Source organism: Pygoscelis adeliae, unplaced genomic scaffold (assembly GCF_000699105.1).
Source record: "Pygoscelis adeliae isolate BGI_AS28 unplaced genomic scaffold, ASM69910v1 Scaffold582, whole genome shotgun sequence".
NCBI lineage: Eukaryota > Metazoa > Chordata > Aves > Sphenisciformes > Spheniscidae > Pygoscelis > Pygoscelis adeliae.
In genome coordinates this window covers 328,541-343,997 of record NW_008824281.1, presented here as the reverse complement: position 1 = coordinate 343,997, position 15,457 = coordinate 328,541, and the positions used below count along the sequence as shown (strand labels likewise).

At 42.6% G+C, this 15,457-nt stretch overlaps 1 protein-coding gene across 1 annotated transcript in view; it reads right to left on the bottom strand.

Moving 5' to 3' along the window:
* Positions 1–3,463: 3,463 nt before the first annotated feature.
* CPAMD8 (C3 and PZP-like, alpha-2-macroglobulin domain containing 8) overlaps positions 3,464–15,457 on the bottom strand; it is a 51,537-nt gene continuing 39,543 nt past the window's right edge. Inside the window, exons 36-42 of the mRNA XM_009335304.1 lie at positions 11,546–11,620; positions 10,704–10,809; positions 10,504–10,614; positions 9,608–9,820; positions 9,067–9,141; positions 3,809–3,977; positions 3,464–3,491 (exon numbers count right to left, since the gene is read on the bottom strand). Coding sequence (XP_009333579.1) covers position 3,491; positions 3,809–3,977; positions 9,067–9,141; positions 9,608–9,820; positions 10,504–10,614; positions 10,704–10,809; positions 11,546–11,620 — 750 coding nt within the window. The 3' untranslated portion in view covers positions 3,464–3,490. The remainder of the gene's footprint in view (positions 3,492–3,808; positions 3,978–9,066; positions 9,142–9,607; positions 9,821–10,503; positions 10,615–10,703; positions 10,810–11,545; positions 11,621–15,457) is intronic.

The window sequence follows — 15,457 nt, the reverse complement described above, 5'->3', positions numbered from 1 at the left end:
AGGCAAGACCAAAACACTTGGACAAGAAAGAACAAGGGAACTATTGCTTTAAAATAAATACCATGGTAATGATTACTCTGCATAATGTACAGTTACAAATATATAAATATTAATTTCATTGAAAGGATTGCAAGCAAAAATCACTGATAACTAGCACTGCTGCAGCTATTCAGTAACATAACTTGATGTAAGTAGGAATCTCTGTGTCTTACAAACCCACTGGCACTTTTCTCCTTTTGCAATGAGGGACCATCAGAGAAAGGAAAGGAGAAGCATCTCTCTGACAGAGGGAGGCAAATGTCTCTAAGCCAGAAACAATTCAAAGCCCAAAGCAGCAGCAGGTCTGCTGTCCTTGCTGGCTTTCCACCACCAAGTTGGTCTCTTCCTTGGTGGGGGGGGGAAATCAATCCCTTCTCTCCAAACTAGGATTAGCTGGACTTCACAAAGTTGGAGCCTGAGTTTTCAGTGCTGAGATGTCCTTGTGTTCTCAGGGACAGGAGTGTGACTGATAAGCTTCACAGTCAGAACTGGGCCAAAGCCTTTGAATAACATTGAGTCTGATAAGGCTATGCTGTGTCCAGTGGTTCTCATGGACCTAGTCCTAAAGAGTTTGTGTTCCAAGTAGGATTGTGAAGAATGGAGGAAAAATAATCTAGGAATTTTTTTTTCCTAGATAAGAATTAATGATGGTTACAAGAAACATGAACAACAAATCTGGGACAGGGGAAAGCTATGGACAGAAGGACCATCAGCTGGGGTGGAGAAGAGGGTAGAGACCTGCTCCTTTACTCCTGTGATAGGGGAGAAAAGGCAGCCACAGCTGTGTAATTGCAGGTTCCTTTATTCCATTCCTTAAATAAAATGACTTTTTTTTTTTTTAACTACAGAAAGGAGCTAGTTTGGTGTGGCAAGACTGGAGGGAGGTGGAGGCTGCCAAGAGCAGACAGACTAGTGATTTCCCTGAAAGTACCAAAGCTGTGAAGAAGCACTCAAGGTGAAGTCAGGCTCCAGGATCCAGAAACACTGGCACACTACCTCACACACACTGTCCTGTTCTAACTGTCTCTGTTTAGGGACACTAAGGCTACTCTGCCTTCACCTTCTGAGGGTCCAGGTCTCTCTGGCTTTTCTTGTAGTTGTAAAACAGAAGCAAGACTCCTCTGCCTCAAACAGGTGAGCGCACTGGCACACAGAGACCCCACAGAACAAGGCCATGAATGATGGGCTGGCACCACCAGGAGGAATTGTTTAGCTAGCAGCAATGGGGAGATGTCTGCATCTTGAATCAGTACACTACACGTACCGGAGCCTGAGGAAAGTGAAGAAAGTAAGGTTTAATATTTCCTACCTTCATTTCCTTGTCCCCAGTGGTGATGCTGTCTGACTGCCCAAGGAGCTATGAGAGGACCAAGCAATATAAGACTACTTCAAATATCTATCCAAAAGCATACAATGGACAAGGAAACTAAAGCCAGAAAGGGACAGAGGATAGGAGGCTGAAGAATCCAGAACAGGTCCCATCTTCTGTGGGAAGCTAGTCACACAGACATTATCAGGGTGACTAAATTCTCCCAGACTCAAAGCATTCAACAGCTGAGGCTGGAACCAGCAAACAGCAGGGTTTGTATTGTGCAGCTTTGATATTTAGAAAAGAAAAAAAAACCACCCTCTTGTTGCAGCTCACACTAGGTCTGTTATTTACCCAGGGGATAAATATTGACTCAGTCCTGTGTGTGTACACAATAGCCAGTGTCTACCAGGCCAGTTGCTTACAGGAGATGGAATTTAGTTTAAAGGCATTTATTTACCTGCCAGACAGGAATGCAGCCACCAGTGCTTCTGCCGTGCTGTGCAGACACAGTGAGGACATGGTCTGTTCATGCACACTAAAGAGACGTGGCAAAAACCTCTGCTGAGAAGCAGTGGGTACATATGGGCAGCAGCCACGTCAAGATCCTGTGAGGAGAGCTCAGAGCAGCCATGAAGGAAGGCTTGGAAACTTGCCAACAAAGCGGTTCTGAAGTTTCTGGGAACTTCAAGACCCAGACCTTCATCATGTCAACTACATTCTGCAAATATCTGGCCCCAGACAAAAAGGACTGGAAACTAAATATGCCCAACTTCTGGGATACCTCCTGTTTTGTCCCCATGTGGACATTTTTCTGGAATAAAATTGCCTTTATTCTGGAATGGAATGTCTATACTGGGATATATTCTTGTCATGGTTCCTGTGTAAACAAGCCCTAAAAATGAATGGAGCTGGGCTTTTTCCTGTTTCCATTCACCAATAAACACCCTCAAAAGGAGTTTCCACCCCACTCTGGGTCCTGGTAACAATAGAAGTGGAAAGATAAAATATTAACACTATTTTGCAACAGGCAATTGCATGTAGCTCCTCCAAAGAGAACAATGCTGCTCCAGGCAGGAAGGGAAAGAAAAAAATCTTGGCTCCTGCAGTTTTGGAAACACAAAGCTTTTGTTTTTAGTTTTACCACATTGCTTGGGGCAGGTCAGTCTAAGGGAGTCCAGCCTCTGACACCAGTGATTTGTACTGGCCAGCAGACCCAGGCCCTGTGCATAGATTACCATATCCAGAACAACCATTGCATGGGGATCCTAGTGCGAGCAGAATAAAACCAATTGGTGAAGTCAGGCAAGCATTTAAAAGGACTGCGCCTTGGGTCAGCTTTATTTTCATGCCAGGGTTACAAGGAGGAAAGGGGCTGAGAAGGCTGCAAGCAGCCCTTATCAGCACATAGTGCAACATGAAGAGGGCTCACCCACCTAATCCTTGGCACTGCTATGGCTGGCAAACTCCCCACCTGAAGCCTGCAGCCACACAGTAGACAGTCAAGCCTTTGAGCCCTGACACTGGATTTCAGTTTTCTCTTGTAAAATGTACCACCTCCCAACAACTTTCCTGAACACGGAGCCACTAGGGAAGTTTTTCTCTTGTGGGACATTGTTGTGGGTGCAGTAGACTTATGGGCTGGGGAAGATGATTAGCCTCTTGCTATGTCATAATTAGCAAAACACACTGATTTTTATTATTACAATTTGAGAGAAAACTTCTCAGCCATCTTTCCTCAAACAGCAGTTCAGCTAAGCACAAGGCCTGGACTTAGCTTCTAAATGTAGCTAGGAAATGGCATTTGCAGTATCCTGATAGTAGAGAAAACACTTTGAAATGGTCTATAGGTTTGAATTCCAGCCCCTATTTTTCTCACCTAGAGGGCACAGTATATTGGTCTCCCATCCTTGGAAGTAATCCAAAGAGGATGCACAAAAGGCAGGAAAATTGACAGAAAAATAACGCTGAGCGTCCCCCTTAGCGCTCCAGATCCCCCCCCATGGGGCAGCAAAGCCTACAGTTCTGAGTGCATCAGGAAGTAGTCATCGTTCGGTTTCTGTTCTGCAGCAGGTCGTCTGTAGGAACAAACTCATACAGGAGTTGATTCTGAGCCTCTTCTCTTTATTTAAATTATATATTTCTGTTGAAAAGAGAACATAATGAAGAAAAGTCACTTTCCCATTACATATCTTTGTGAAACATCACTGGGGCTGGGCAGAGAAAAGCTTAAAAGGTCACTTTTTATTCTGCTAGGGATGGAGACATTCAGGTCACAAAGACTTTTATGTGCTGCCCTAGCAAGATCTTGTTCCTGGTGATTCCTTGCTAAAGAGGTTAGCAAGTCAGTTGTAAGAACACCCCTTTTGAGGAATTGAATACATTTGACCCAACACATGAGTTAGTACATTGTATGTTGACTCCCTAACCAGATTTACGATCCCCCGCTCTCCGGCTCACCATTCTACTGTGGTCACTACTTCCTGAATCTTGTCCACTTCTTTTAACGTGCTTGCTGTTGTCAGTTCTGCCACAATCTCAAAAACATCAGCTTCCGACGCATAGGGGTCTGGGTCATATTCATAGGAGTAGTATGACAGATCTGTCTGTAGCGGAGGGCCTTCCTCTGCTAGAAAGGAAACCATAGAGTCTCAGGTTGTGCTTTAGCCAAAGAAACTGCATTTCAGCATCATGTACTGCATCACAGAGAAGGGGAATGACATAAAAGAAAAGGAACGTTAATCAGGGGGCAAATCAGGGGCCAAATGAGTGCCTTACATGAGTAAAGGAGGCTACACATGTCAATGGACCTGCACATGCATGCTTAGATTCACATGCAAGGAGAAAAGCTGCTGTAAGTCAGAATTTTCAATTTCCCAGTCTGAGACTCAGGCACTGGGAAAAATGAAAGAAATAATAGGAAAAAAAAAAGGGGGCCATGTAATTTGAAAAAAAATCTCAAAGTTTCATTTTCAAGTATCTAATTTTAGGCATTAACTGAGGTGCTTAACTTAGGAACCAGTTCACACCAAGACCTCTCTAGAGTAAGAGTAAGAGATATCTTTGGGAACACCAGATGTCACAGACAATTTACTCTGCACCCTGAAAATATATCTCTCTCCTTTGACCAGGTCCAAGCCAAGTACCTCAGTTAAGGAGAGACCAATCCATACAAAGATGTGTAATGTGTGCATTCTTTTAAGCACTATTTTATAAAAATCAGTCACAAAGCTAAAGGGCAGACCACGTTACAGCAGTTTACTTGGTGCATGTCATGAAAAAGATCAGTTTAAGCAGCTAGATTTCTTTTCAGCCCAACCAGAATGAAGATTTTGGCACAATAGGCCAGGAGCCTACATCAAAGCCATTCGCTTGCTCCCTCGGCCTGAACTAGCAGTAGCTGAGATACATCTGCTTCAGCACAGTCACATACCACTGAGAAACTTCCATCATTTAAGATAGGAACAGACACATCGCAGACAGAAACAGATATTTATCCTCCTTGCATTCACTCCAGTCTATACTAAGACATTGGCAGGTCACTCACACAGTACATATCCCACTCAAAACAGGCTGTGCCTCTCTGAGGTGGGTGACTGCTCACTGTCCAGAGGGTAAGACTGCAAGATAAAACTTCTAGGAATATCAATAGGTCCCCGTTTTCTAAACTGTTCTTCGAGCCAGCTCAGCTGTCCATCTTCCTGTTCACTTTCCATATACACTGCTCTAATCCAAACCAAAGCAATCACTGAAACATAGTTGTTGTGAGGAGGAAAAGTGCCCCTCCGCCCCCTCCTGCAAAGTTGGCTTTATTTAAGGAGAACACTCATCAAGGCCTTTGAAAATGTTTGTTCTCTAGAAATAAAATATCTGAAGGCTCTTCCCTGTTGCCTCCCACATCCTCCCAGCAACAGGCTCAGCCCTGGGCAAGGGAACGCTTGCCTGAAAGCAGTCGGTCTCTGTGTTCACTTCTTCTTGGCCTTCTCCATGTGAGAACCTGCCAGATCATGAGCTCGTTCTATGAATGGATGATTGCTGTCCACCAGGGACAGAATTAACATCACAGACCTCACTCTTCCCAGGAATGCAGCATTGGAGTCAAAACAAAGAGGAAAGGCCGACATTTCCTGTTGCATACAAACCACTCCCCCATCTCCAAATGTTTGTGCCTAAGCCAATGTTTGCTGAGCACCGATGAGGTGAAAGGAAAAATGGCCCATCGCCAGTTCAATCAATCCTAAAAGAAGAACGGTCCTGTGAATAATGCGCCTGCCAGGGAGCGTTGCGATATGACTCCACCTGGAAGCAGAGCTCACTCCGACGTTCCTGTTAGGAGCTAGTGATGGGTGATGGCATTTAGTTTTTTTTAAAAAAATAACACCACCACCACCAAATAAAATTATCAATTCCACTAGAATTTACTTCCAGCTACTGGCCCTTCTAACTGCTAGAGCAGAACTGTGCAAATAACATGGCTCCAGCTGTGGGGAGAAGGCTGGGGGGTCAGACAGCATGGAGCTGGGTGGCCTGCCTGCTCAGAGCAGCGCGGAGTGCAACACGACAGCAGCACTGATACCACTGAGTACTGCTGCACCACACTTTGATATCGCTTCTCCGTCAAATACATGCAGAATCACAACATTACCGTGATATCAAAGTATTGTCTTCCAACACCAGTGGCTATACATTTAGCACTTTCATCAGAGAAGATTTAGGCAATTTCAGAAGAGTGTTAATGATCTACGGAACCAATCAAAGCACCACTTCATCAGAGAGATGGTATCAGAGCTACTGAGGATCCCTGAGGCTCTGAAATCCACCCATATTTTTGTAGCCTAGTGTGACAATGATGTTAGGAAAGCCACAGACACTCAAGATACTGATACTCCAGTTAGCAACAAAAATCCTGCTCCAGGAGTTTTCAGTCCAAGCAAATATGAATGGAACAGGCTCTGAAAGCGTACTAGCAGAACTTCAATGCTTAGAGGCAGACGTGGGTCCATGCTACTCATCAAAAACCTGTTCCATCCCTCTGAGTCTCAGTAATTCACCTGTGAGAAAGAACAGCTGAAGAAGGGGATTCAGACATGCGTTGTTTCAGCTGAGTCCTGTCACCCTGCACACTTCCCTCTCAATCAAGAGGATATTTCTAAAGATGCCAAGAGGATCTACCCATCTGTACAAAAAGAGGCTACAGTTTTAAGATCAAACCTCAGCCATTCTGCCTCACTTGCTGCAACATCTGCTGCTGACTTTTGAAAGGCATTTTAAAATGCTTTGACAATAGCTAGGTGCTGCAAGAAGCACTGCATCCTGATTTTTCAGGACCATCTGTATACAATTGCTTACCTTGAACAGCATAACTCAAAAGCTGTTGTTTATTCTAGCAAACTCACTTGTGTATGTGGAACTACACTGCAAGTCTGTGTTTGCCAGAGTGAGCCCGAACACATTATGAAGTTCCCCACTGTTTGCTGGAAGGAAGCTGGCTCTCATTGTTTCCATTGCTGGGGTAACATAGACAAGAGCTAACAATGAAAGCATCAATCAAACCAAGCTGAGCCTGCACAAGTCATATGGCAAATACAGAAGGATTTCAGACAATATAAACACCACGAGGTTCTCCAAGAAAATGGTATTTCCTGAAGATTAACACACTGAGGCAGTTTCACCAACCTGCCCTAAGCTTGATTTGGCTCCTGGAGTTTTGCACCCTTTTAGGAAATCGCAGATTTAGACACGGCTCATCAAAACATTCACTAGAAACCCAGAGCACCTGAGCCGACTTAAACCAATCACATGCTTCAATGCTAACAAACCAGTGAGTCCAAATGAAACCCATGTATAAGAAGGGATTCATTCATTTGTTAAACTTTGATTCATGTACCGTGTGGTTGACCTGAGAGGAGCCCAGAGGATTAATGAAAATCACATGCTGGGCGCTTTTCCTGATGCAGGATTTAGTCAGTTTTACTTTTGAATGCTCACTCTGCCATGGCTGCTCAGACAGCTCAGTTCAGAAGAGTATCTGCCTTCCAGGAGACTCTCAACTTCAACGCTCACAGATCCTAGAACAAAGCCAGCTCTAAATGCTTGTGCTTTGACAAACATATCCTTATGGCATACAGGTTAGTTAAACTAATATCTGTATAAAAATGCCACACACGCACATAAAAAAAAAAAAATCAGAATTTCCACTTTTGCTCTTATTGATACCCTACTGAGCCAACATTGCTTTTGTCTGTTTAGAACAGAAACCAGAGGGTTATTTTTCTTAGACAGATACTTTAATGCAGATTATTGCAGAAACACTGTTCTGAAAATTTTTGGATTGTGGACTACTGTCAAGTTCCACTTTTTTTGCCCAGGTAACCGTATTTTTACTATCATTTGATAGAGAATGTAATTGCAGTCCCATTTTGTAGACCAGCAGCAAAACACTTAGTATGGCCTTGCATACTAGCAGTGCCCTACAGAGCAGTTTGGAAATGCTGCTTTAAAGGGTTCAGATCGCAAACAGAGTTTCCATGCTGAGTACATAGCATTTGCACAGAATAAAAAGCAACAAGCATTCATCTCGGTTATTCTAACAGACAGCAATCCTATGTATATATTCACACTAAGTCCAGAAACAAAGGGAGGGAAAACAGGAGAGACATTAAACGCTGTAAGACTGAATGACCTATAGTCATAACGGAATATTCACCATGCTTTTACACCTTAATAAGAAAACTGTCCATCAACTTCTGTAGAGCAGAGGAAGGGCAAAGACCAGGATGGTGTCTCTCATGTTGGACACATGCTAGTCTGAACTCTGGTGCACAAGGAGGACATGAGAAGGCACAGAGTCTTCTCTTGAAGAATTAACTTGCTTTACTGATTTGTTAGGAGAGTTAGAGGCCAGGGGAAAATTAATGAGTGGAAAGCAGCCAGGAAAAATCTAGTCCAGTTTATTTACTAGAAACAGCATGAAACAAACTATTCTATTGACCCTCCACTGCTTCTTGGTGAGATTTATTGTGAGCCATGAGCAAGTTCGACATGAGTCTTGGAAAACAGTGTATGAATATAAGCACCAAATAAAATGAGCAGCCAAATTCCTGGCTACTCCATCTACTGACCTTAACATTTTTGCTCACTAAGGCCCTTTATTCCAAACAGCAGCTCTGAGAGAATCAAGACTGCCAGCTCAATTTTTGCACAGAACTGCTAGGGACAAAGTTAATCCACCTGGATTCTAGTTCTTGCAATGGTTTGGTCTGTTGTCATGTCCCGTTCAGTTGTTCGTTGAAACACATTACATCAGCCTGGTTTTAAAAGTGATCTTTTCAGCTTAATATTGAAGACAAGATCACAGAGTGTGTGTTGTTCAAACATGCCAAGGCTGAGAAAATAGGAGGGTCACTTGCCCACTCCTGTGAACAATTACCTAAATCTTGCATGTGCATTGAACAGAGCAGGTATCATTCATGCAAGATTCCCTGAAAGGAAAAGGACTAGAAGAGCTAGTCTGTTGTTGAATAGTTATCATCTTAAGTTTCCTTAACCTCTTCATTTTTTCTTATTTCTGAATGTTCTGTCTTTTCTAAAAGATTAAGAAATCCAGCATCTTTACTTAAATGTACTTAAGAACCATATATACTTTTATACAGTGATAGGATAAGCTTTAACCTTGCTAAAGAAAAAGGCCTTGGATAAATGCAAAGCTATGATACTACCTGCTGGAGTTTGTTGAACACTGGCTTGCTCAACTGTGTGGGAGTGTGTCTCCCTTTCTTCTGGCAAATTCTTGGCTGTAAATAAAAAGAAAAATAAATGCATTGGTCCTAAAATTTGTTAATGAATCTCTAGAAAACGTTTGCATTTCCAGAGGTGGCATACTCAGTTCACTGGGTTACTACACTGCACATCTTGAAAGCCCATGCAGAATCTCCAAAGAATTTTACATTTAATGGATGTCATTTTTATCTAGGATAATTCACTTCAGATAAGACAGTACCACTAATTTTCTCTGAAGTTCATTCTGATTGGTAAAACAGGTATTCGTGAGAACAGAAAACCAGTTATTCTGAGCTAAGCAGGAAGGCAGCTGCTCTTAGAACTTAATCTCCTGTAGTATGAGTAGCAAAATAATACATAGGAGGTTTTGAATTCTCCTCTTTTCCCTACCACACATATGTAATTATAATTTGCTTAGACAAAGATTTGTAGTGTTCTGCAACTAGATCGTAACAGAAAAGGGAACTGAATGAAACGTACAGGCAGAACATTGCGACATGGGCATCTGTTCTATCCTTGTATTATTCCGGCACGATGCTACTTCCATCTGGCAATGGTTTGGGTAAATTTGTCCATCTGATCCACATACAGGCTCCCCATCATAGCCACAGTCTCGCGAACACATGCACTGCTCAAAATACTCATCCTCCAAGCAGCCAAAAATGTTATTGCACGGTCCAGAGTGAACAAAGCCTGAAAAGTAAACAAAAACATCCAAAGCAATATTTTTGCATAGCATGGGGAAGGGGAAGATGGAGTGGCAGTTTTCTTCTATTTCTCTGATGTAAGTTTTCATGCTGAATTCTCTAAGACTTCTCATAGGAATTTACAAACATGGTAGAATAAAAAGCTCTGGGAATAAAGCTGTCTTTCTGAAAGAACCATATTGCAGCAGATTCCAGATATAGGATAAAGCAACTATTTAATATGACATAGAGGACAGAAAGGAACATATAGTTTCTGGAGAAAGTTATTCCTTTCACTGATGCATGAAATTGTTCAGTCTTCCTACAGTTAATCGTGGAACTCTATTGCAAAATATTTTAGAGAAAGAAAACCAAATTGCATTTTAAAGAGTTTTTACCTTTATGTTTATTAACACATCTCACCTTGTGCAGGTTCTTCCAGAATTATACATTATATCTTGCCTCTGAAGCAAATAATACTCACTTTGGTGACTGAAGAGCAGACTACATTGGTCTGTTTGGCTGTTGTAAGTTTAATGCTGCTATCCCACAAACCTTTGTAAAACTTCCACTAACACAGATAGTGAACTAGAACATTTTTCTAAATATAATTTTGGGTTCTGAACTCCTGGAAAGTATGTCTGTGGGCTCCATTTTCCAAAAAATCTGCTTGGCTTTGGTGCAACTTACCAACCCATTGGCTAGCTGAGCTTTCCACCTCATTGCATGTTGGCCCATCACAGAGCTCCCGAGCCAAGGGACTGTTTTCACTCACGTTGTAGAAACGAGTTGCTTCAAAAGCTGCAGGCCAGCAAGAATGAGAAATCACAACTGAGCCTTATGCCTAGAGCTCTAATGCTGGCAAAAATCAAGGGAAAACAGGCACATACCTGGCTCATAGTAATCATACACTTTGATAGGAACAGGAGCTGTTTTCCCAACTATATGCTCTCTGAAAGCTTGAAACTTTACACACGTCATGCACTGGCTAGGAATCTGTATGAAATTATGTAAAAGACTCATTGTAACAAAAGCTGCACTTTAAGTGAAGACAGAGACAAATAAATGTAGTATGTGCCCCTAATGTAACACGCTGGCCTGGACACTTGGGGAGAACGAAGACACCTCCAATACTAGGTATAGAGACAAAGAGACAAAGATAATGAATAAAAGCCAAACAGGATGAATTAAAATACGTGATACTTTGCTGGCCTTTAAAGCACATACTTGCCATACGACAACATCAGAAATTCAAACCTGAAACTCAGGCTGTATTCTCTGGCTTACCTAACACCACTCCTGTCATCAGCCAGCTTGCTAATGCAACTAGCTAACAATTTACTGCTCATGACCAAGCCAGGAGAGATCTCATCTTCCTCTCTCAAGTATGTGCTGTGTGATCTAAATTAGACTGTATTTTTACTCCGTCCTTTTAGCAATGCTGGTTGTACCTGAAGGTGAGATTATTTTGAGGCAAAAACTAAGTAATATCTGCCCAGAAATTCTATGTGGGCTGACGCTAATCACCTGCCTCTGTTATGCTTTGGTTTCCAACCAAAACCATACCACCTACCTGCCTCAAAAGAGGTTCAAGCAACTGGCCAGCTAAAGCTGCATGGTAATCCTCATCTGTGAGGGACCATCAACATCAATACACTGTACCTATGCCTGATCCACTGGTCATTTGCCTTCCATTGAAAAGGAACACAATTATAAGAAACAAAGTCATTACCTCATCAAAATAAAAGAGGACTTTTCTTCCATCCACTTCATATCTTTTTAATCCAATTTGCTTGTTCATCAGTAACTGGGAAAAAAATCAACAGGTTTAGTTTCATCTCATTTTATAGAAAACAGGTTGAAATTAGAGAATAAGAAAGATTTTAGACTACTTAGAAAACTGATCAGACACCAAACCCCGGGGATTTCTTGTGCTGGAAAAGGATGTTTCAGTAAGAGAGGGGAAATGCAGAGAGGACTGCAGTTGCTGTCACACAACTGAGGAAAAAGCCATCTGCGTTCTTTTCTACGACCTGAGGAGGAATGTTTGCAAGGTGCATAATGCTGAGGGTTCTTCCTGGTCCCTGGTGCATTTATCTCCCTCAGACTATGCCTGACATATCATCCATAACCTAATTGAATAGCTCCCAGATTGTTTTCAGTACCAAGGCTACAAGCAAGACCTCAGAGATCCCAAAACACTCGATAAAGTCTCTAATTTACACTCCTTCAGACCACCAGGGAATTATGCTGCTGGATCGCACCGGGTATTAAACATCCCGTTCTCCCACCAGCTGAAAAATCCAAAACATTCTTCTGCCAAGAAAATTAATCCTTACATTTGAAAAGAGCAGCCATTTGAAAGAGCCCTAGGCATCCTTCCTTTTGACGAATGGGGTCAGGCCACGCCTCTGCTACTCATCTTCTCCCCCTTTGGGGCCCAGAGATTTGTAGTTTGCATTGTACCAGTCAGGCCCACAGACTACCTCCTCTTATGCTTTTTATTTATTGGGACAATCTGCATATCTAAGGAGTATCAGAACACAATCTAAGAGTACTTCCCACAACTGGGCTGCTGCTGCCCCTAATCTACCCCAGCCATTTGTAAAAATGCTCTAGCTCATCTCCTCATGCTGACTGCAAGTCTGTATGTATATCATGATCACGGTCTTCAGAGGAAAGTGCAAGAGCCCTTGTTTACAGAATTACTGCACCGCCTCAAAGAATCTAGTAACTATCTCCCTGGTACAGAATGCTAATGAATCACCACCAAAATATAAATGCTACCATCTGATATAATTCTATGAAGTTTTATTTTAAAATTTCCAAAAGAGTTACTCCTATGATTTTCTGTATTTGGAATACTAACATCTCAATATTGTAACGACTGTCATATGCTGTATGTACTTGATCAGTCAATCGGTCATTACTGTTTTGATAAATTGTATTCAGAACACATCTATCGTGAAAAATATTTAATCCAGAAGCTGGGGAGGATGATGGTCTGTGGAAAAGGACTCTTGTGTTTTAATCCCAGTTTGGGGAGCGGAGTAAGGGTCAGAGCAGATACTTTAATTCTATTCTCCAAACTGCCCTATTACTTTAACCTCTCTGTCAGACAATCCCTTTTGTGACATAGGGATAATATTTCCTTGGTGTTTGGTTGTTTTGGTTTTTTTTTTAATGTTCCTAAGTTATTTTGAGATCTTAGAATGAAAACTCTGCGGAAAGGAGAACAAAGCATTATTATCATGCATTAGAAAGAATGACATGAAGCAAAAAGCATTTCTACTGAAATTTGCCCAAACCTGCTACCAACAGCTTTAACTGTGAATTTCTTCAGCATAGTGCTTCTAGTTGTAAAACCCTGCACACAGCTTCCTGCTATTACTGTAACAAGCAAAGGAACATGTGTTTAAGTCCCACACAATATGGAAAGGGCCAATTTAATTTGTCCTTATAATTTTAGGGGCCTGATGGTGGCTGTTATTACTCAGCAGTAGATGGCTGCAGACAGTCCTTTTATGAGGGCTCGGAGAGGCTGGCGCCACCGGGAAATGCTCAGCTCAGCTAAAGTTGCATTTTTCTGGTGAAGCTTGATATATACCAGCCTGTGGTGACCTCCTGACCTTGTCGACACCCAGCATTATTAGAAGGATTTGTGGCTGCACAGCCAGGGGGGCTGCCCTCAACGTGCAACAGAGCATTCATTAACCATCACTGCCCCGGAGCTGCACGTGGGTCCGCTCTGCGCACACTGCTCCCTTGTGAGGGCAAACAAACAACAAGGAAATCTGATTTACAGCCCTGCCCCTCCTCACCAGGAGGAGAGGGAAATGGCTAGGGTAACAAGAAAATGCAGCAGTGGGAATGACAGGGCTCTGCTGAAGGTGGTGTCCAAAACACAAGACAAAACTAGTACCGGGTCTTCAGTGGAAGTATTTAATTTTTGTCAGCATGATTTGGATACACATTTGATAGCCATTAATAAATCACAGGGGTTGTATGTGGATCTTCACTGCCTACCTATATATATATATATGCTTGAGCTTTGTCCCTACATTTAATTTTACAAATGCAAAGGGTTTCTGCGCTAAGATAGATGGCAATATCCTTCCCAATTTAGCAAAATCTCCTACTGCCCAAAGGAAGTAATTCTGTTCTGGTTATGGAAATGGACTGCCCAGTACTGAATCCCAAGCGCAGAATCCTCTCTCCAAATCGAGGCACCAATTACATAGTCTTTTGCCCAAAGAACTTTCAAAACAGTGGGTTTTGAACCAGCTCTTTCGTATCTGACAAACACTGAAGAAGTACGCACTGCATGGAGTACCTGACATCCTTCTGAGATTTGCAAGGACTCAACTCAGATCAGCTCTGTGCTGCAGGAGCTCGGCCTTCCCCATTAAGAAAGAGAATCAGCTCCTTTTCTCATTAAGATGGGGGAGAAAGGAAAACAAATCACCTGCTCTTCTAAGCCCAGAGACCCTATGCCAGTGTAGATGGGGCTACACTGCGACTCTGTTGCTTCTCTACCCATAGAGGCAGGAACATGAGATTCAGGCAGGTGGGAAGATGCCACAAGAGAAAGCACAATCGTCTCATCTGCTTAGTACTAGAGAGCTCATTCAGCATTGAGAAAATAACTCTTGTGCAGCAGCAGGGCAGCTTGCTTTTACCCTCTGACTGCTTCCGTTCAGGCCAGGTTTGGGGATATGACAGAACAGAGGAAGGGTACGAAGCTGACACGATGCTTCCCAGACATTGATGCATCTATCCGACACAAGCAGTGTGGGTAAATCTCCCCGTTTCTCTGCTCTAGTTTCCACATGCCCACTGTTTGTTTCTGATTTAGGAGTGCTGACCAGCACCTGGTCAAGAAACTAGCAGTGCTGAGGCACCAGTAAGATGGCACTGAATGTGACAGAAGAATCTCTGAAGCCACGAGAAACCAAACATCGGAGGCAGGCTGATGTCACAGAGCACAAGGATTATAGCAACACACTGGAAGACAAGAGAGAATAAGAGGTACTGCAAACAAAAGTGTTTTGAAACATTACACAGCTAGTTCATTGGGGAACCAGAATCCGAGTTTCCTTGCAGAGTGTATATCCTAATGTTAATCATATATTCACAATTGTCTTCAGTGTTTCCTCTACCTAGAACACGTACAACATGCCCTGAACACAGGTTAGTGTAAACCATCAGCACAGCACAGGAGCAGATTGCTGCATGTAGCAGCCTTTTAGTAGTAACTAAATACAAAATAAGCATGGTTGGTTTACAAGTCTTTATCCAGGATGCCTGTCTGGCCCAGCCACGTAAACAAGCCTCACCCCAGAGCACAGCTGCCTTGGCAAAAAGGAAAAAAAGTTCAGGGACTGAAATGACAGAACCCATGCATTCCCTTGTAACACAGGAGCTTACGGGACCTTCTCAGGACTCTCAGCCTAGAAACTCTTAACTCTGTCCCCTGCTGAAACCAGTAAAGGAGATATTCACTGAGTACAGCCTGGACAATGGGAGCTCCTACTTCCGCAATTTCTTCTTAGCTCGTTTCAGGAAAAATAAGGAGTACAGGGATTTGTTACTTAACCTAACAAATTTTCTATTCTTCTGTAATGAAAACCCCTTTGCACCCTTT